The 23110-nt window shown below is 39.8% G+C and overlaps 1 protein-coding gene across 3 annotated transcripts in view; it reads left to right on the top strand.

Moving 5' to 3' along the window:
• Positions 1-22633, top strand: part of HSPBAP1 (HSPB1 associated protein 1) — a 57662-nt gene extending 35029 nt beyond the window's left edge. The window contains exons 4-9 of one of the 3 annotated variants that reach the window (XM_030330537.1): positions 4449-4585; positions 8018-8189; positions 10974-11057; positions 15424-15471; positions 21735-21845; positions 21973-22633. In XM_030330537.1, coding sequence (XP_030186397.1) covers positions 4449-4585; positions 8018-8189; positions 10974-11057; positions 15424-15471; positions 21735-21845; positions 21973-22512 — 1092 coding nt within the window. In that variant the 3' untranslated portion in view covers positions 22513-22633. The remainder of the gene's footprint in view (positions 1-4448; positions 4586-8017; positions 8190-10973; positions 11058-15423; positions 15472-21734; positions 21846-21972) is intronic. The other 2 variants (XM_030330538.1, XM_030330539.1) reach the window with 2 other exon arrangements.
• The last annotated feature ends 477 nt before the right edge of the window (positions 22634-23110 follow it).

Consider the following 23110-nt stretch of genomic DNA (forward strand, 5'->3'; position numbering starts at 1 on the left):
AGCGAATCTACGACCTTCTGTAAGTACAAGAAAGCAGATATTTTGTGGTGAGCAGCTGTTAAAAAAATTCAACCCAGTAAATTTCAAGATCTGACTGGCTTTATTAAATAAATCAGGCAGCATCCCATCTAGCAAGTAGAGGAGAGCTACAAAATGGAAGGTTTTTATAGGAAGGAAGATGGAGCAAGAAGTTATTAGCAAAGGTAAAAGTATAGGTTCAGGTAAAATCACCTTCCCTTCTGGGAATGGCATGGGGTTTTATCACGCAGATTACCTCGACTTCCTTTTGTGTGGAGTGGTTGGAGATGGTCCACGTGACAGATTACCTCCCTGGTGCTGACCAGAAAATTCCTGACCGATTAGTTAAAACTGCATTCTGGGGGAGGTTGAAACTGCAACTAGGTTAAATAGTAAGCTCTGGTTTGGTGATACGGCCTGGAATAAGTGATTCCATCTTGGGCCGGTGGTTTTCTTTTGAACGGTCAATTAGATATTTGAGTGCCCTTTTCAGGGATGGTGTAGAATAGAATTTTTTAAAAAAAATTTTTTTTTCAACGTTTATTTATTTTTGGGACAGAGAGAGAGACAGAGCATGAACAGGCGAGGGGCAGAGAGAGAGGGAGACACAGAATCGGAAACAGGCTCCAGGCTCTGAGCCATCAGCCCAGAGCCCGACGCGGGGCTCGAACTCACGGACCGCGAGATCGTGACCTGGCTGAAGTCGGACGCTTAACCGACTGCGCCACCCAGGCGCCCCGAATAGAATTTTATGGATATAGATGATTTCTAAAGACTTTTCCTACTGTTGAAGTGGATGTGGGACTAGACTCCAGGGTGGATCACCCCACCAATCACCTTTACTAATTTCACTGGACTAGCAGCCTAACCAGGTCGCTTGTTTCTAGCAAGACTCAAGGTAGATTCCTCTTGGGCCCACTTTGATTTCAGACATTTGACTACCTATAAGTAACTGAACACAACTAGCAAGAAAACCTCAACTCTCTAAGAACCTGTGGGGGAGCGAGGGGACACAAAATTCTGTCTATTTTGTAACGGATTTACCTTTTTTTCACCCTTTGGTTTTTCCACCCAATTTGTAGCTGAATTTTTGGTAGTTTAGGTCACCCTGATCTAATCATTCCAAAATAATTTTTCCTTTTTTTTTTTTGGTCATTGCTGTCAGGGAACCCCCTTGGCAGTTTCTCATATAACCCCTATCCCCCAGAGGGAAATATTCCTTCTGTGATTCTTTGTGAAGCAATACTCTAGAACAGAATTTCTCACATGGGATTGGTCCATTGTCTCCCTCAAAGTATATGTGAAATTGTGTATAGTATGCATTTCTCTGAGGAGAAGCATGTTGACATTCATTATATATATTATATAATTATATAGTATATAACATATATATATATATAGGATTAAGAATCACTTGGGGCGCCTGGGTGGCTCAGTCATTTGGGTGTCCAACTTTGACTCATGTCATGATCTCATGGTTCCTGGGATCGAGCCTCGTGTTGGGCTCTGTGCTGACAGATTCTGTGTCTCCTTTTCTTTCTGCCCCTGCCCTGCTCATGTTCTATCTCTCTCTGTCTCTCAAAGGTGAATAAGTGTTTAAAAAAAATTTTTTTTTTAATTTTTTTTTCAACGTTTATTTATTTTTGGGACAGAGAGAGACAGAGCATGAACGGGGGAGGGGCAGAGAGAGAGGGAGACACAGAATGGGAAACAGGCTCCAGGCTCTGAGCCATCAGCCCAGAGCCTGACGCGGGGCTCGAACTCACGGACCGCGAGATCGTGACCTGGCTGAAGTCGGACGCTTAACCGACTGCGCCACCCAGGCGCCCCCAAAAAAATTTTTTTTAAATTAAGAATCACTTAAGCCTCTTCTTAGGTAAGGCAAAGCTCTGTTTTTTGTTTCTATATTGCACGTCTTTCAGTTGCCTTTAGTTAAATTCCAAACTGAGTGTGGTGACTTGTTCAACAAGGACCAGGTTAATTGGAAACCTCTCCTAAGCTCCCTGCTTGGACCGAGAGCCTTCCTTTAGCGATTGTAGATCACCCTCTGCTCACTTCTGTCAGAGCACTTGCCACATTATATTGAAAGAGTTCATTTATGGGACTGTTTCCTATTATTAGATTTGAAGGGTAGCCCTGTGTTGTTGTTGGTTGTTGTATTCTGCATCATACCAGGGATGTGGTAGGTGTTTGAAAATGTTCTGGACTGGAAACATTTACCAATAATAAACCAACAGTTTCTTCTTTCCATCCCAAGCAACAAATGTTTTGAGCACTTACCCTGAGCCAAGTATTATTATGTTAGGCAACAGGAATTCAGAGGTAAGCTCCCTGCATGGAGCTTATGGGTCATACGTAAAGGGACTTGATTTTTGTAACTGTCTGGAGCAGCTGCATGTGAGCCATGTGCATAGGCATTTACAATAGCGCTTACCCTCCAAGCCACGCCCCTTCTGTAACAGACATTAGTTATATGCACATAGTCCACTCTTTTCATTACTCAAAACAAAAATGAAAACACTTTTTTCTAGTCTTGCTCAAAACTACCATTAAATGTCTCTCCAAAATCCTTTCTCTTTGACTGCAGCTGTTAATGGTTTGCTTTGAAAAATTGAAAATGTAGATTGAAGATACTGATAAAAAGAAGAGTCAGCATTTAGGGTCATGTTCTGCACACAGAAGTGTGTTTTGTTTTGTTTTGTTTTTTCAAAACCCAATAGGAAAGATTCACGATTTTAAAAAAACAAATAAAGGGCACCTGGGTGGTTTCATCGGTTGACCATCTGACTTCGGCTCAGGTCAAGATCTCACAGTTTGTGAATTTGAGGCCCACATCTGCACTGTCAGTGCAGAGCCTTCTTGGGATTCTCTCTCTCTCTTTCTCTCTCTCTTTCTCTCTCTCTCTCTCTCTCTCTCTCTCTCTCTGCCCCTCCACCATCCTCTCTCAAATAAACTTAAAAAAAAGGGGAGAAACCTTTGTGTCTGGTTCACTAGTATGTTCTTTCTCTTTTCTAGCTTATACATTCTATAATTTCATGGATTTGCATTTATGTCAAACTGCATTTGTAGTTTTCCAACTTTTATTTATTTTTTTGTTTTTTAAGTTTATTTATTTATTTTGAAAGAGATAGCATGAGTGGGGGGAGGGCATAGAGAGAGGTTGAGAGAGAATCCCAAGTTGGCTCTGTACTGCCAGCACAGAGACTGACACGGGGCTCGAACTCACAAAACCGTGAGCTCATGACCTGAGCCGAAACCAAGAGTTCTACATTTAACCGACTGAACCACCCAGGCACCCCCAACTTTCATTTAAAAACAGGAACATCTCTTCTTCAACTTAAATAAGAGCCGAGCAGTTTATTGAAAGCAAGAGGTTGGGGTGCCTGGGTGGCTCAGTCAGTTAAGCCTCCAACTCTTGGTTTTGGCTCAGGTCATGATCTCATAGTTTGTGAGTTCGAGCCCCGCATCGGGCTCTGCACTGACAGCACAGAGCCTGCTTGGGATGTTTTCCTTTCTCTCTGCCCCTCCCTCACTCACTCTCTATCTCTCTATCAAAAATAATAAATAAATTTTCAATAATAAAAGGAAAGAAAGAGACTTTGCTACTACCCTCTGGCCCCTTAAGGAGATGCCAGGGGAGTCTGGTTTGAGAACTGCTGGACTAGATAGTATTTGTGGGTCAGTAGTTGACTAGGGCATGATTTGTCCACAAAACCAGGCATAAGAAGAGCCAAGTCCAGAGCACTGTGCTGTCTCTGTTTTAAAGTTTATTATACTTGAGTTCATGACTTTGGGGAGCATAGCAGAAGTCATGTATGGATATGTATTTCAAAAGATAGGCTGTCTCTACCTGGAGATTCCGATCTAGTAGGTGTGAAAATAAGTCTCCAGCACCTATAGTTTTAAATAACTCCATCAGAACATGTTGTCATTAGAGTGCAAAAGGTTAATGCACTAGTTATGCCCAGAAATATCTACACTGCTTAGAGAGAATATGGCTTTCTGGCTACCTCAGTTGAGAGACTTTTTGAAATGCTTTTATTTCCATTGTACTATTGTTCCTGCTGCCCAAGTGAGACACTCTTCCCCTAGATATATGCATAATTATGTCTATTGTTTATTTTCTGTCTCCAGCCTCTAAAATGTAAGCTTCATTTGTGTGAGCATGTTTGTTTTATTCAGTGATTCATCACAAGCTTCTAGAACAGTCAGTAAATATTTGTTGAATAACTGTTATTAGTGAGATAACTCATGTATGTTATTGGTTTAAAATATTTCTTGGACTGCTCTGGAAACCTAACTTCGATCTGTAGCATTTTCTGTATAAGAGTGTTCCAAGTGCCAGAAAACAGATATGCAAGTGAAAATGTGTAACACTACCATGTAGAAGATTTGGTTCTTGATGGACTGTAACTTTATTTTCAAAACAGGGCGTGATATGGTCTGACTTTGGGTTTCCTGGAAGAAATGGACGGGAAAGTACATTGTGGATTGGCTCTATGGGGGCCCATACTCCCTGTCATCTGGACTCCTATGGTTGCAATTTAGTATTCCAGGTACAAGGAAGGTAATGCACAGGTGCACGTGGGGGAAAGAGAGAGAGAGAGAGAGAGAGAGTGTGTGTGTGTGTGTGTGTGTGTGTGTGTGTGAGATACAGAAAGAAGAATGAGGATCAGGCAGGTAGCAGACCCCAAGGTTTAGCCCCATTTCCACCCTGTGGAAATGACCTCTGACCAGGGCAGATCTCCTAATCTCTCGTCCAGTTTCCTCCTTTTTGAAGTAAGGGGAACAGTTCAAATGATGGTTTCCATGTGTCTGTCAGCCATGATCAGGCTTACCTTCAGAAACCTGATCCTAGAGCTCCAGGATCCCACTCCGCGTTCAGCTAGACAACTGCCTAGTGTCTGTGTTTGTAGTTTTCAGACTTCTATTTAAAAGCAGGAAGACCCTTCCTTCAAACCTAAATAAATAAGAGCAGAGCTGTTTGGTGAAAGAAAGAGGCTTTGCTCCTACCCTAAGGCCTCTGAGGAGATGCCAGGGAGCCTGGTTTGGGAACTCTGCTGCATGAGGTGGTATTTGTGGCCCCTTTGAAGTCTAAATTTTAGTCTGTGCCTACGTGTAGACAGTGCCATATCTTATTACTTTAGGTAAGTTCTTTTCCATGTGTCTGTAGACCTTGAGATATATAAGGGTAAGTCAGGCAATATTTTTAATAGTCCCTGGTTCCGGGAGTTCCCTGAGAGTTTATGTGTTTCTGCCCGTTGGAGGATTATTCAGAATGTTTTACGTACAGCCTTATTTTCCCCTAATTAGTGATGCTCCAGTCTCCTTTCCTGGCCTTTTGGAACATTTACAGGATGGTACAGAGGGAAAAACAGAAATGGATATTTCCAAGTTCTCAAACTCTTTAGACATGAAAAGGATTATAAGTGTTCCAAAAGAAACAGTAAATAAGTGTGTGAATAGATTTCACATGCAAAGTATTTTGGAAACTTTTTGAAACTCTTAAAACATGGTATAAGATAGTCTACTTCTGGATTCATTAAGTCTTTCTAAAGGGCATAGAGTGTTTTGGATACATTATTAAGTATTCATTGTGGATGCCACAATGAATCGTGTGCATGGTCCTTGCCCTTATGGAGTTCATAGTCTGAGCCTTAAACTTGGTAAGGGAGGTATTGTTGTAAGTAGCTATTTTGCATGTGTTCTGAATTGGGAAAGAAATTCAGTTAGGAAAACATTACAAAACAAAAAACAAAAAAAACCCTGTGTTCTTTCTGTGATATAGCAGGTACCATGTGTTACAGTAGGAATGGAGGTGAATGAGTAAGATCCCTCTCTGCCCTGAGTGAGTTTATAGGAGTACAGGCAAGCCCACAGGTGGCTGTGATAGGAGGCAGAATGAACATGCCCTTCAGGAAGGTTTCAAAAGAGCTGTGGTACTGAAAAGTAGGATAGCGTTCCTGCTGGAAAGTTGAAGATTTCAGAGAAGAGCTGCCATTTATTTATGTTAGGCTTTAAAGAAAGGGTGAATGTTCAAAAGACATGGGTGGGAGGAGCAGAGGGACCAGCATGAGCAGAGCCCTAGGAAAATATGGGGTGTATAGAGAACCCTGTGAGTCATCCTGTGTTAAATTGTGCATTGGAAGCAAAGGGATCATCAGGCAGGAAAGGGAAGTTGGAGCCTGAGGTTGACTTCCAAGCAAATACCTCTTACTCTCTTTCAGCATGAAGGACAATGAGAGGTTTTTTGATCAGGGAATGACATGGTGATTGACCACTTTTTCTGATTGATAAGAGAAGGATGCATATGCAGTTGACTCTTGAACAATGCGGGGGTTAGGGGTGCCCACCCCCTGCGCAGTTGAAAATCCACATATAACTTTTGACTCCCTAAAAACTTAACCACTGTTGACTGGAAGCCTTACCAATAACATAATACATGTTGATTAATACATATTTTGTATGTCCGAGGTATATATACTTATTCTTTTTTTTTTTTTATATACTTATTCTTACAATAAAGTAAGATAAAGAAAAGAAAATGTTATTAAGAAATCATAAGGAAGAGAAGATATATTTACAGTACTGTACTGTCTTTGTTGGAAAACCATCTGGGGGCACCTTTTGGCTCAGTTGATAGAGCATGTGACTCTTACTCTTGAGGTTGTGAGTTCAGACCCCACATTGGGTACAGAGATTTCTTAAAAAGAAAAGAAAAAAAAGAAAAAGCATCTGCGCATAAGTGGACCTGTGCAGTTCAAACCTATGTTGTTGAAGGGTTGACTGTATATTACATTTTAAGCCAAACAAAACAAATCGTATGGGACTGTTACCATTATGGGTATTCCTGTGGGAACACAGCCATGAGACAGAGGTAGGAGCTGGGACCTGAAGAGGTCAGGAGATCTGTGACCTAGTTCTGGGTCCACCACTATCCACTGGTCTAGTGAATGACGCTGAGCAAGTACTGGGTTCCTCTTCCACTACTTTGAAAATGAAATTAGACTGATGATCTCTTAAGAGTTATTCCAGCTCTAATGTTCTAAACATAATAAATGCCGAGAATTCTCCCAAACTGTCATAGCTATAGTGAAATGGAGCAGCTTTATCATCTCTAAGGCAAAATAAGACTTTGGTGTCTACTTCTTAGTTTGAGAATAGCAGCCAACTGCTTCCTCGTCCTGAAAGGAATGCAATGGCCCTACTGTAACTGTAACCGTAACTCCAAGGGGGTCACTAGAGAGCTTTAAGTCTTTTCTCAGAAGTAGTCTTTCTCTCTCTCTCTCTCTCTCTCTCCTTCCTTGTCTGTGTATCTTCTTATGTTATACTTCTCCCTTCTTTGCCTCAAATGTCCCCCCTTTATTGGCTGGAAGTGTGGGTGTGTCTAGTGTTTTGCGATTTAAAATTTATCACCTCCATTTTTCAAAAATATTGAAGTGACTGAAACATCTTACAGTTTTCTCTTTTTGAAAATTCCTGTATTATATCAGTCTTTAGCTGTGGGTCATCATTTGTGCATTTCTCTTCCTCATGGATTAACCTAACACAGGTTTCACTTAAGGAATTTACAATCCAAACTGGGAGAAGTCTAGAAACTATTTGGTGGATAATACTGTGGGTGGCTCCTGGAGAAGATGAGAATACAGATATTTGAAAGGGAGGGGTTATTCAGGGTAGCTCTGGAATCAAGGACAGAATCTGACTGATGAGGAGGCAGACTCTGATCTGAGATAAGAAAGAATGATCTTACAAACTAGATCCTGTCCCAGCAATAGGGCTGCCTCAGGGCATCAGGAGATACCCACTAGTTGCTGCCTTACCTGCACCCCTGTCTGCATAGGAGATTCCACCACTGAGAGATGGGCCCAGTGACCACTGAGATTGCTCTTGTATTCCTTTATGGACTGAATGAAAATGAACACTTAGCCACTGCCTTCTTAGGTGTTTTGTCTCAAGTTCAGAGTATTAACTTATATCTTTTTTTTTTTTTAATTAGGAAAAGATGGCATCTCTTTCCACCTGAAGATACTCCTTTCCTTTATCCAACTAGAATCCCTTATGAAGAATCTAGTGTGTTCAGTAAAATCAATGTTGTCAATCCTGATTTAAAACGTTTTCCTCGGTTCTGCAAAGCTCGAAGACATATGGTTACCCTGAATCCAGGACAGGTAATGGGGGCTTTAAAACACTGATGACCTGTCAGCACACACCCCAGCTATAACTTCTTTCATGTCCTTATGCCACATGCCCCACCACCAGTACAAATGAGAATGATTTTCTTCCCTGCTGCTCTGCTATTAGAAGGTTTCAGACATATACTTAGTTTCACAGGTCCTGGAACTATGGGAAAAGGGAATATAGCTCCTCCTACTAGTGAAGAGGAGAATGAACTTTGGAGGAAAACAAGAACTCACCGTGTTTTGTTTTGTTTTTTAATTTGGGAGAGAACATGCATGAGCAGGGGAAGGAGGGAGGGAGGGAGGGAGGGAGGGAGGGAGAGAGAGAGAGAGAGAGAGAGAGAGAGAGAGAGAGAGAGAGAGAATGAATCCCAAGCAGCCTAAATGCCCAGCCTGGAGTCTGACATAGGGCTTAATCTCATGAGCTGTGAGATCATGACCGGAACCGAAATCAAGAGTCAGACATTCAATTGAGCCACCCAGGTGGTCCTAACAGTCATTATTAATAATGTTAAGAGAAAGTGTCAAGGCATGGGTACTAGAGCAACTTTGGAAAATTTACTCACAATTAGTATCTTTCCAACTATACTAGAACCTAAATGCAGGTTGGAATGCATCCAAGTGATGGGGTAACAAAAGCAGAATGAACAGAGAATGATTTGCTGTTAAGCAAGAATGAATGTTCCTTTTACAAAGGACTGCCTCTGAAATATTCCAAAGATTTTGTTCTTAGTGCTTTGGTCCAGTGGGGAAAATCACCTTTGCAACATTGGAATTTGCTGTCTGGTATTTCATTAACAATTTGAAAAGTTTTTTAGGTTCTTTAGGAGATTTTATTTCCTCAAGTGCTCCTCTCCCCTGCCTGTTTTCTTCCTTCACTCCCTTCTCACTGGCTCTTTTCCTGCTTCCTTCATTTATGAGCACAAATAATGTAACTTGACAAAGTTGCTTCAACCCGTTAGCTGTCACTCCCTAGACACCTATCCCCCAGCCTCTGACAACCACTCATCTCTTTTATATCTCTATAGATTTACCTAATCTGGACATTTCACTTAAGGGCAGTCGTACAAGTGGCCTGTTGTGTCTGGCTTCTTTCACATAGCACCAGGCTGTAGAATGTTATCAGTACTTCATTCCTCTTTATGGCTAAATGTATTTCATTCTATGGATATACATTTTGCTTATCCATTGATCAGTTAATGGACATTTGGGTTGTTTCCACTTTTTGGCTATTATGAAGAATATGGACACTTGAGTACAGTTTTTGAGTGAACATATGTTTTCAGTCCTCTTGGTTATTTACCTAGGAGTGAAATTGCTGGCAGTGATATGGCAGCACTGTGTTTAACTTTTTGAGGAATTGCCAAACTTTTCCACAGCAGCTACACATTTTACATTCCCATGAAGCAATGTGTGAAGGTTCTGATTTCTTCACATCCACACCAACACTTGTTATTTTCCATTATTACTATCATTATCACTATTTTATTATTCTAGCCATTCTAGTGGATGTGAAGTGGTTGGTAATTCATTTGTCTTCTGTTTTCATAGCCAGATTTGAATGTGTGGTTCTATTATATATCAGTGTGTCTTTTATTCTGCTCATTCTTTAATCTACCAATGACTGGTTCCCTCTCTTACCACTTTACTGAAAGTATAACCTGATGGGACATTTATGACCTCCTAATGACTAAGTACAGTAGCCCTTTTTAGGGCTCAGTTCTCCTAAAAGGTGCTTCTTCCCATATCGTAGCTCCACTTTGTTCATAGCAAATGCCACCAGTTTTCTAAATCTCTGAAGATCATCCTATCTGCTCTGCCCAACTTCCATGGGTGCTAATCTCATATTGCATCTGGACAAATGCAATCCTTCTTGACTCTGTCTGTTGCTTTTGTTTACTAAATCTTCCATTTTAAATCTTAACGTTTAATAATTAGACCATTATAAGAATCTCCTGTCCTTCCTAGGCTCTCCCATAATGTCTCTATTCTGACTATCCCCCTACTAAAAACTTCTTAGCAACTCTTTAATGCTTACAGAGTAATATCCAGATTTTTTATTCTGAATTCAGGGCCCTCCACTGGCCCTACCCTAACTCTCCCACCTTATCTCCCATTACTCTGTCTGTAATAGTAAGACTAGCCTACTTGCTGTACCTCAACAGCCCCACCTCCCTGTGCTACTTCTCCCTCCTGACATGTCCTCATTCTTTCCTCTGTCTACATTCTCTCCTAACCCTGGTTCAGACCGCACTTCCTCCATCTGGGCTGCCCCTGCCCTCCCTGGTTCCTGCCTGCATCTCCCACCTCTGACGTTCTCTAGCACCAACGTCCGATCCTCTAAGTTATCACTTATCCAGTGCTCCCTTTCCACCTATTGTTTCTTCATTGGCTTCATTTTTAGACCATGAGAAGACAAACTACTTCCTATATTTTTACCTATGCCCTCTTTCAGAATGCGTACAACTAGTTTGCATTGGAAAGGAGGAAAACTTAGAATCTCAGAGTCCTTTACTAATATTTAGATGCAGACAGAACAGGTTTAGGATTAAGGAGACTGGAAAGCTAGCAATATTCTTTGTAGAAGATATGAACTTGTCAATTAAAAAAAGGAATAAAAGATTGCGTGTTTGTTTTTGTTTCTTGTTTCCCTTTCCGACAGCAATGTTACTATAAATTTGTATGTATTCCTAGCAGTTTCAGCTAGGGTCTGATTCTGACATAAAAACAAAATGTGCTGTTCTTGTGCTAACTTACTTTTTGTTTGCTTTTCAGGTTCTGTTTGTTCCCAGACACTGGTGGCATTACGTAGAATCCATCGATCCCGTCACTGTCAGTATAAACTCATGGATTGAGCTGGTACTTTTTTTTTTTTAAGTAAATGTAATCCCTGCTTTTAAGGTATATATAGTCTGTCTATAAAAATTTCCAGTATTAACTTTGGTTTGATATGCTATCATTGATGTATTCTATGCTGTGTTAATGGGTGTTTAGGTTGGAATTAGGATTCTCCGTGATGCACCATTCTTTCTTTTCAGGGCACATGATGGGCCCCAGTGTTGGTGTGCAGGGTCTTCTCCTTTGACTAGTGTTATTAGGAGAACTGTGTTGGGCCTGTCTAGATCTGCCGTGTATGTTCCACATTACCAGTCCTTTCTATACCATCTGGGCCAGAGATAACTGCTTCTTGGTTCAGGGTCCTTATTACTAATTGCACAATTCTTTGTCCTGGCTTATACATTTCCTTAAAGTAGAGTCTTTGAGTGCCAAGACTTTATCATCTCATTTCTGCCAGAGGACTTTTCCCTGAAATATGCCCTGCTTAATCCTGGTCACCTGCTCTACTTGACAATGAAAATGGCTGCCCAGTGTGGTTCAACCAAGGCCTTCATTGCACCTGTGCCTGTTTAACCAGAGGCTTTGATTGCAAAGGTTTTGAATGCACCTCTCGTTTCTCTTTGGCTACTGTATCCTCCCCTCGGGATTTCCTCATCCTTTGGTAATGGGGAGGGCTTTGTCATGGGTGGAGCATAATGAATACTAATCACAAGAAGCTGTACTATCGGGATTAGGTGAGAGGAATGGTGGGAGATTTGTAGACTCAGTTAGTTACTCAGTTCTGCTGGTAGCATGCTGAATTGTGGTTGGGGCAAATGTCAAAATACCATCCACTCCCAGTCCTGACAGTGCTTCACTCTCAAGGTAGCTCTTTTCACTGTTAAATAGTGGAGCTGTCACCCACCTGCTTATCAACGTACCGATTATTTCTGAAACTATACACAATTTTTTTTTAAGTAGGCTTCACGCCCACTGCAGAGCCTGATGTGGGACTTGAACTCACGACCCTGAGATCAGGACCTGAGCTGAGATTAAGAGTCAGCCATTTAACCGATTGAGCCACTCAGGCACCCTGAATTTTTTTCTTTTTTAAATATTTGAAGATACCTGCCATATGTCTCCTTAAATTTTTCTTTCCCAGGCTCAAAACCTCTGGTTTCTTTAATACTGTTTTTTATATGACTTTTATTTTTTTCCAGACTCTTCACCATTTTGGTCATAGACTTTGGAACTTGGTAGGTTTAAGTTTCAGGTCTGTACCTTTATTAGCTGGCTAACCTAGATAGTTAGCTAATCTCATTAAGCCTAAGTTTCCTCACTTGCAGAATGGGGATCATGATTGCACCCACCTCAGTAGGGTAGTTGTGAGACTGAAGTTGGGGAAAACTAATCCGCTGCCTAACACATGGGAAGTGTTTAAAAACAGAAATTGCTATGAGGAGGAGGAAGGACTATTATGTCAAGAGTAGCCCTCCTAATGTACAAATACCAGGAGGCCTCAGTTCATGGAATATGATTTCTGTCTCACATGACTTAGATCCTAAATTTATTCAGTGCTGCTTATAATACGGCATTAGCCTTTAGGAATCTGATCTCACTTTGGGTTCATATTCAGCTTGAGAATATCCAGTGCTTTTGTTCACATGATCAGCTTGCATGTCTGGCTGCCCTCCCTTGTGAAGCTGTAAAGCTGGTTATTTAAACCTGCATCCAGGACTCCAGTCACCTCTCTCAGCTGTTGTCATGGTCATTTGGTTGAGCATTCCAGCTTGCCAAGATAGTTTTGAATTTGGTTCTCTTCTGTGTTGTTAGTGAACTCCTTCAAGCGGGCCTGTGCCCTTTTGATATGTCCTCATTCATCCTAGAATGTATCCTTGCTTTCTAGTACAAGAAGATATCTCAGGATTGCCTTGTATTTTCCTTGCCTCGCACTTGGAAATCAGTAATTTCTCCAAGTGGTCATGGTTCGTTTCAGTGAGGGATGGTACTTAGAAACTGAGATTGGGGCTCTGAGGCTGTCGTTCGTTTTTACTGGTGTGTCACTGTTTCCAGACCTTTAAGTGATAAAGCTAGATTGTAAGATAGATAGGTAGATAGGTAGATAGGTAGATATGGATATATTTATATTTCTTTTTTTTTTTTTTAATTTTTTTTTTCCAACGTTTTTATTTATTTTTGGGACAGAGAGAGACAGAGCATGAACGGGGGAGGGGCAGAGAGAGAGGGAGACACAGAATCGGAAACAGGCTCCAGGCTCCGAGCCATCCGCCCAGAGCCTGACGCGGGGCTCGAACTCACGGACCGCGAGATCGTGACCTGGCTGAAGTCGGACGCTTAACCGACTGCGCCACCCAGGCGCCCCAAAGAGGATATATTTATATTTCTAATTCAAGATTAATATTATAAAATTTTTCCCTATTTGTTTCTGTGTTTTTATCTCTTCTCTTACACTGAAAATCCAGATCCATCCTTACAGTAACATCTGCTTATTTCCTTTATTCACCTATATATGTTTAAGACGTTCACATTTACAGTTTCAAAATTCCAATATCAGTATTACTAACCACAAAACTTGCAAATAAAATTTAAGATTCTTTTTGATCCTTTTTATTGTTAGACCATATTCCAGTAAGGGGGTACAAAGTACTGTGTTTAGAAATTACTGTGAAGGGATTCTTTTCACTTGTGGTCATGTTACTAATTTTAGGTAGATTTGTTTGTTTCAGTTTGTTTTCAACATTAGGATTTACTTTTTTTCCCATTTTGACCTAATTTAATATTTTGAATACGTTAATCATTTAACTTGTTAAAATGGTATTAAAAAGTATATATAGAGAATTCTCCTTTTCCTCTCTGTCCCCTCCATTCCATCCTTCTTCCCTTGGGCAGGGCTCTGTTTTTAATTATTTCTAGTTTATCATTCCAGTATATCTTCTTTGTGAACATATATGGAAATAATTAAGTGAATGAACAAATATATTTATGACTTTATATGTGAATAAGAATGTAAACAAACCTTTATATATTTGATTTATATGCTTATCCATATATATTCCCTCTTAGTTCCTCTCCTTTCTTACACAGAAAGTAATAAGTTACAGTGTTCTGCACCCTGCTTTTTTCACACAACAATACTATTCTGAATTTGACTACATGATATTACAGAGATATCTTCACTTTTTTCCCCAACAGCTGTTCAGTACCCCATTATATAGCACAGAATCATATATTCACTGGTTCCCATGTGGATGGATGTTTGGGTTGTTTCCAGCCTTTTGTAATTATAAATAGTGCCAGTGAGTAACCTTGTGTACATGTTGTTTTATATTTGCCAGGAGAGTGTCTTTGGGTAGTCTTAAAAGTGGGTTAGCCAAATCATGAGGTAAATGGATCTTTAATTTTGTTAGGTTTTGCCAAATTCTACTTTACAGTGATTGTGCCATTTTGCATTTCCATCAGTAGTACATGATGTGTTTCTTTCCTCCACAGCCTCACCAACAGGATATATTGTTGAACGTTATTGCTTCTGATTTCTGAATCATAGTTAGAAAAACATTTCCTTTTTCCAGGTCATAAAGGAGTTTAGAACTTGGATTGTTTCATTTTTTTACATTTAGGTCTCTCATCCACTTAGTGGTTTTTACTAATGTATGATGTAAGGTTGCGATCTATTTTTTTTTTTTAATTTTTTAATGTTTATTTTTGAGAGAGAGAGAGAGCGCAGTGGAGGGGCAGAGAGAGAGAGCAGGAGAAACAGAATCCAAAGCAGGCTCCAGGCTCTATGCTGACAGCACAGAGCCCGAAGCAGGCTCGAACTCACTGACGGCGAGATCATGACCTGAGCTGAAGTCGGAAGCTTAACCGACTGCGCTACTCAGGCACTCTGAGATCTATTTTTATCTTTTACCAAATGATAATAGAATTGTCAGGGACATCATTTATTTTAAAGTCTGTCTTTTCTCTGGTGATTTGAAATGTTGCTTTAATCATATACTAGATATCTATGTGTACTTGGTTGGGTCTATTTCTTCCATTGGCCTTTCTTCATGTTCTTTCAACACTTCACCCTGTTTTATCTAGAGAAGTCTTACAGTATGGTTTTAGTATCTGTAAGGCCAGAAACCTTTTTTTTTTTTTTTTGCAGTGTTTCCCTGACTCTTCTTGAATTTGTTTTTTCATGTTATCTTTAGAGTCAGTTCATCTACCTTCAGGGAAAAAAAAGATTGATATTTTTATTCCATTTATATTAAATTTTATATGAGCTGTATGGTGTTGAAATGTCCTATCCAGGAATGAGATATCTTTCTTCTCGTCCAAGTCTAGTTGTCTTTGTTCCAGGATTGTTTTAAAGTTTTACTCACATTGGATTTACACATTTCTTTTCAAGGCTTATTCCTGGGCATTTTATCTTTTTTTGGCTGCTATGGTAAGTGAGGTGGGTCTTCTCTTCCATTATATCATTTGAGTGGATGTTGTTGGTGTATATGAAGACTATTGATTTTTGTGTTAATTTGAATTATTTTCTTGTGTGTAGTGATTTTTTTATTGACTTTCTTGGGTTTTAAGGTATCTCTCAGATTATCTGAAAATTAAGATACTTTTACCTGTTCCTTTCCAATTGGTTTTCCTGTAGTTATTTTCCTTTGTCCAATCACATTGGCTAGTACTTCCAAATCAGTAATACAAAATAATGGAGATAGGGGGCATCCTTGTCTGTTTCTGATTTTAGAGAGAATTCTCTAGTGATTTTTCTTGAAGTAAAATGCTGGATTTGTGGGTGAGTTGTGTGTATGTGTATATATATATATATATATATATATATATATATATATTATCATGTTAAGTATCTGTCAATTCATTACTTATTTTGTTGGGTTTTTTTTTTAATTCAGGAAAGGTGTTAAACTTTGTTGAATGCCTTTTAAGCGTCGATGGAAATGATCAAATAAGACTCCTCTTTAGTAAATATCTGGTATTTGAGTAAATTAAATCAATGGATTTTCTAGTATGGGCCATCAATTTCTGGAACAAATCATACTTGGTTGTGATGTATTCTTTCTTAACGTACTATATAGAATACCATTTGTTCCTGTTTTATTTAGATTTGAGTTCACCTGGCCCCAAGAGTTTAAAAGCCTTCACTATGGTCTTTTTAGAAGCTTGTTATATACCGTCTGTTCAGCTGTCTCTCTTAGAATTTTTCAAAGGATTGGTGTCATTGAGTATACAAGTTACGCTGACTTAAAGTAGATGATTTCTGTCCTTCACCAAGCCAGAAATATAGTTCCTTCTATAACTTCTATATACTTCACAGTTCATTCATTCTTCCTTGAAAAACTGGAATGCAGTTTAGGAGCTGAGTAATTATATCTTCCTCTGTCATGTGTTGCTTTTATCCTTATCTCTTCAAGCACTGAACCATAGTTTTTTCACGTTGCCAAATTTGACTCCAAAAACCCTTAGGTTTTAAAACGTAAAATATTCGGTAACTCAGGCAAACTCCTGACTCTGGTATTCTTGTCACAAGTCACATAGATTTGGGGAAAAAAGTAGAAATTTTAGTTCTGTTCAGGTGGTACAATATTCATCTGTTCTTTGTTTCTCTGTTAAAGTGGTGCAGATTCTATTTTAATATTTTCCAAAGGATAAAGTATATTCTCAATTCTTCTCAATTGTGCCTTTTTTAAATCTGTTTCTTTTAGTATTCCTCCTTATTCTTTTAGTATCGAAATATATTTACTTTATTAATATTTTCCCCCAAACTTTAAAGAATATTTTTGTTAATTTTTTAACAACTTTCCTCTTGCTCTAATAATTTTTCCATTTTTGTGTCTTACTGTATTTATACATGTAAAATAATATATATGTAACATATTTGTAATGGTGTAATTTCGCTCATCCCCCCCCATCCCTCTCCTTTCTGGATGAAGGGTAGGGGGAGATACAGCCTTCCAGTTATGGAATGAATGAGTCACAGGGATGAAAGGTACAGCACAGGGAATAGAGTCAGTGGAATTGTAGGAATGTTGTATGGTGACAGATGGTGACTACACTCGTGGTGAGCATAGCAGTGTATAAGTTGTTGAGTCACTATGTTGTACGCCTGAAATGAATGTAACATTGTGTGTCAATTATACCTCAATTAAAAAAATTTCTTGGAGGTTTTTGAGAGCTTCGAGGAGTTTTACTTCTTTTACTAGTTTTGGTAGCTTTAAAAAAGTGCAGCTTTTTAAAAGCCCATTAAGAAGCAAATGGACTAGAATAGAACTATTTTAGGATCCCAAATAAGTGCATTTGAATACTCTGTGGAAAAACAATAAAGCGTGAAGTTCAGAAATTTTAAGTATATTCAGGAATTGTGCAATTATGGAAAGAGCCTAAATGTCCATCAACTGATGAATGGATAAAGAAATTGTGGTTTATATACACAATGGAGTACTACGTGGCAATGAGAAAGAATGAAGTATGGCCCTTTGTAGCAACGTGGGTGGAACTGGAGAGTGTTATGCTAAGTGAAATAAGCCATACAGAGAAAGACAGATAACATATGTTTTCACTCTTATGTGGATCCTGAGAAACTTAACAGGAACCCATGGGGGAGGGGAAGGAAAAAAAAAAAAAGAGAGGTTAGAGTGGGAGAGAGCCAAAGCATAAGAGACTCTTAAAAAATGAGAACAAACTGAGGGCTGATGGGGGGTGGGAGGGAGGGGAGGGTGGGTGATGGGTATTGAAGAGGGCATCTTTTGGGATGAGCACTGGGTGGTGTATAGAAACCAATTTGACAATAAATTTCATATATTTTTAAAAAAAGTGAATTGGGGCGCCTGGGTGGCTCAGTCGGTTGGGCGTCCGACTTCAGCTCAGGTCACGATCTCGCGGTCCGTGAGTTCGAGCCCTGCGTTGGGCTCTGGGCTGATGGCTCAGAGCCTGGAGCCTGCTTCCGATTCTGTGTCTCCCTCTCTCTCTGCCCCTCCCCCGTTCATGCTCTGTCTCTCTCTGTCCCAAAAATAAATAAACGTTAAAAAAATTTTTTTTTAAAAGTGAATTGATTTCATAAAAAAAAAAAGGAATTGTGCGATCATACTATAATCAATTTTAGAACATTTTCATCAACCTGAAAAGAAACCCCTTGCGTGTTAGTAGTTGCTCCCCTCTAGCTGTAGGCAATCACCAACCTATTTTCCCCTCTAGCTTTAGGCAATCACCAACCTATTTTCTGTCTCTATAGATTTGCCAATTTGGGAATCATGTAGTATGTGGTCTTTTGTGGCCAGCATCTTTCACTCAGCATTATGTATTTTCAAGATTCATCTATGTTGTAGCATATATCATACTATCTTCCCTTGTTTAGAAAACGTTTTAGGGGTGTCTGGGTGGCTCAGTCAGTTAAGCGTCCGACTTCGACTCAGGTCATGATCTCGCGGTCCGTGAGTTCAAGCCCTGTGTCAGGCTCTGTGCTGACAGCTCAGAACCTGGATCCTGCTTCAGATTCTGTGTCTCCCTCTCTCTCTCTGCCCCTCCCCTGCTCACACTCTGTCTCTCTCTCAAAAAATAAATAAACGTTAAAAAAATTTAAAAAAAAACATTTTAACGTTTTGGCTTTTTTTTTAAATGTTTATTTATTTATTTTTAGAGAGAGTGGGAGCAGGGGAGGGGCAGAGAGAGGGGGGGAGAGAGAATCCCAAGCAGACTCTGTGCTGTCAGTTCAGAGCCCGGTGCCCGGCTCTATCTCTCCGACAGTGAGCTCATGACCTGAGCTGAAATCAAGAGGCGGTCGCTTAACTGACTGAGCCATCCAGGTGCCCCGATAATTCATTCCCTTTTATGGCTGAATAATATTCCACTGAATGAATATACTACATTTTGTTTATCTACTCATCACCTGGTGGATATGTGGCTTGTGTCGACTTTTTGCTATTATGAATAATGCTCCTGTTAACATTTGTGTACAATTTTTTTTTTAAAAGACACATTTATTCAGCGTCATGATCAGACTATTACATTTAGCAATCAACAGCATGGGTGCAAAAAAAAAAAATCTACATTAAAACCCTTTATTGGAATGCTTTACACTTTCCACAGAACAGAAACTAAAATAACCTGTTATACAATTAGTCACAAATACAGTCCTCGAGTTTTTTGCCCATACACATGAGTATTGTCTAAAACATGTCTTCTTTGTAGCAGCTAGGCCCTGCCACCACTGTGCTTGGCTGAGTTCATAAATCTGTTGTAACCTGTAGCTTCCCTGTCACTTCTCTGGCTCTCTTCTCCTGCTAAGCTTTGTTTCCTGGCAGTAATTAAAACCTTCTGCCACTGCCATAGCTACTGCTGCTGCTGGAACCGCCATAGCCACCTTGGTTTCGTGGTTTGGCAAAGTATTGGCCTCCACCACCATAGGGGCCAGAGCTTCTGCCTCCAAAATTTCCTCCTTTCATGGGTCCAAAATTTGAAGATTGATTGTTGTAATTGCCAAAATCATTATAGCTTCCACCACCTCCAAAGTTGCTTCCATCGTTACCAAATCCGTTAGAGCCATCCCCACTGCCACCATATCCACCACCACCTCGACTGCCGCCAAAGCCACCTTGCCCACTGAAGTTTCCTCCACGGCTCAATTTTTTATGTGAACATATGTTTTTCATTTCTCCTGTGTGGCCATCTAGGAGTGGAATTTCTGGATCATATGGTATATTAATGGATCCTAAGGACAGGCCAGGAGGCTGGAAACTCAGACAAGAGTTGAAGTTTAAGTCTGGAGTCTGAAATCTGTAGGATGGCTGGCAGACCAGAAACCTACTCACTCAGGGTCTCAAGATTTCTATTACAATCATGAGGCAGAATCCCTTCTCCAGGAAACCTTAGTCTTTGCTTTTAAGGCCTTCACATGAGGTCCACCTACATTATTGAGGATAATCTCCTTAAAGTCAACTGATTGTAAAGGTTAATCACCTCTATAAAGTATTTTCACAGCAACATTTAGACTAGGTAGGGTTTGACAACTGGGTACCATAGCCTAACCAAGTTGACTAATAAAATTAACCGTCACAGGGGCGCCTGGGTGGCTCAGTCAGTTAAACATCTGACTCTTGATTTTGGGTCAGGTCATAATCTCACAACTTGTGAGCTCAAGCCCTCACTGACAGCACAGAGCCTGGTTGCGATTCTCTCTCTCCCAATCTCTATACCCCTCCCCCACTTACAATCACTCTTTCTCTCAAAATAAATAAACTTTAAAATTAACCATCACATATAGCAACTCTGTGTTTAGCCTTTTGAGAAACTGCCAGGCTGTTTCCCAAGCAGTATTGTTTCACCAGCAATGTACAAAGATTCTGATTTCTCCACTTCCTCACCAACACTTGATATTGTCTTTTTTATTATAGCCATTCTAGTGTGAAGTGGTGTCTTATCATGGGGATTTCATTCCTTTTCACAGTGGTATAATACTGTCTTATATTAATGTACCCAGTTTATTGGTTCTTTGTTCTGTTGCTGGATAATTGAGTGTTTCCTATTTTTTGTTTTTATAAATAGAATATTCTATTACACATGTACAAGAGTTTCTCTAAAAACTATGTACTTCTCTAGGAGTAGAATTGCTGGTCTGTAGAGTATACAGCACTCAATTTTACAAGATAATGCCAACATGTTTTCCAAACTGCTGTCCCAGTTTGTACTCCCACCATCAGTGAGTCTGTCAATGCACATTTCTCCACCACTTGGAATTATGAGACTCTCTTTCACCAATTTCATCAGTTTCTCGATTTGTATCTCCTTATTATTAATGGCATATTTTCATGTTTATTAGTCATGTGATTGCTCTTTTTTGAAATGCTTGTCTTCATGTCTTTTGCCCATTTTTAAAAAATTTTTACTTATTTTGAGAGAGAGTGAGTGAGCTCAAGCATGAGCAGGGGAGGGGCAGAGATAAAGGGAGAGAGAGGGTCCCAAGCAGACTCCATGCAGTCAGCGTGGAGCCTGGTGCAGGGCTTGAACCCATGAATCATGAACTCATGACCCGAGCCAAAATCAAGAGTTGGAGGCTTAACTGACTTAGCCACCCAGGCACCCCCTTTTTCCCATTTTAAAAGATTGGGTTGTTTGTCTTACTGATGTGTGCAGATTCTTTACATATTCTGGATATTAATCTCCTACCAGTTTTATGTGTTACAGACATCTGGTTTGTTTTTTCCCTTTTGGTGCCTTTTGATGAACAGAAGTTGATTTTAATGTAATTTGTCATTAACGCTATAGTCTTTGCTTATTGTATCTTTAAAAAAAAACGTATTTGGACTTTTAGCCATTCCATTCTTGTGGCCAAGAATGTTTATTACAACTTTTCTTCCATTCCTCAATTAGCTTACCAAATTCAGTGCTTTTTTTAAAAAAAAATGTTAAACATGTCAACAAATGGAAAAAATTGGAAAAAACATCACAAGATGGCTCATACTTAAGGCCTATGTCTTATAGACAGGATAATACTTCCGTTTGGTTGGTGAAATATTCTGCAGCTCTTCTAGATGGCAGGTGATAGTGAATACATAAAAGTTGTGGTCTGCCAACAACATGTTCATTCCTTCTATAACAAAGCTTATATTAATAAGACAATAGGACACACAATTAAAATCTATTCTGTTTTAAGCCATGAGACATACAGACAAATGAAAAAAAATGTGTTTTTTGATATTGACTCAGGAAGAGGACCACCAAGCCCGGGTAGAAGAAGCAATCACGCGCATACTTGTGTGTGCCCTCAAAACTGCAGAGGACCCACACAATACCAGAGCTTGGTTAAACCCAACTGAGGTAGGCCGCTTCTGGATTTCATCATGGCAATTAACTTCCTGTAATAAATCGACCCTGGCTAGAACATTTGCTTTCTAATTCATGTAAATGCATATATCCATTCTAAAGAGTTTTTCTTTTTCCTTAGGTTGAGGAAACATCCCATGAAGTCAATTGTCGCTACTTAAATAGAGCTGTTTCCGCCCTTTTCGATTATTACAGAACATCTAAGGTAGTAGAAATCCAAGCAATGAGAACAAACAGAGAGCACATGAAAAAGGAAGGATTAAATGTGCACAATCACATGGAGATGGAACAGACAGGCGGCCAGGACTTAAGCTTGGGAGTGGTAAAACAGGAGGCAGCAAGTCTCTTTGGCCCTGATCTGGTTCCTGTAATACTGACTTCTGAAGAACTACCCTCAAAGACAGGAAGTATATTTGAAGGTGATGGTAAAGACTTTGTTGGAGAAGATGGAGAACACTCTGGAAAATTGCATTGTACCAAGAGGCAACGAATGATGAGTAAAAGTGAGGATGCAATTGTGGAGCAAAATGCTTCAAATAGTAATATGGCTCCTTCTCAAACACTTATTTCTACAGATGACTTGCTAGACTGCTTGCTGAACCCACAAGTAACCAGGATAGTGGCACAGCTTCTGATACAAGGAAGAAATTTGTGGTTCTAAGGAAAATGGCTTTAAAAATAATACTTTTAAAATATTTTTTGAAACGGTGTGATTTTTAAATAAAAGATGGAAGAGCAAAAATTAATGGTACATGCTTATAAATGTACTTGTTCTTACCTAATTGTGTTTCAGTCTCTTGCCACCTTCATTCATGAACATTGCTCCTTGGACAAACTGGCTCTTTGTTATTTGTTGGGCCTTCTTTCTTCAGTGACTTTGCCTTTCCTGTCCCATTCTATCCTTTCAGCCTACCTCAAGTGTAAGTCCCAGGTGTTCTTAACAGAAAGTAATCTCTTCAGCAGCCTCAAGCAGAGGTCAGCCTGCTGCTTGTTTTGTAAATAAAGTTTTATTGGAACACAGCCATGCCATTCATTTACATATTGTCTATGGCAGCTTTAGAGTTACAGTGTCAGAGTTGAGTAGTGACTAAGACAGTTGGCCCACAGGGCTGAAAATACCGTCTGTCCCCTTACAGAAAAAGTTTGACAAACCCTGGCCTAATGCATCCATTGGGTGGATTCTAGCCTTGATCTGAAGTGATCACACTTGTGACACCTGCAGAATTCTCACTGGTTAACCCCTGCCATCTAGAGCAGGA

The sequence above is a fragment of the Lynx canadensis genome, chromosome C2 (assembly GCF_007474595.2).
Source record: "Lynx canadensis isolate LIC74 chromosome C2, mLynCan4.pri.v2, whole genome shotgun sequence".
Classification (NCBI taxonomy): domain Eukaryota; kingdom Metazoa; phylum Chordata; class Mammalia; order Carnivora; family Felidae; genus Lynx; species Lynx canadensis.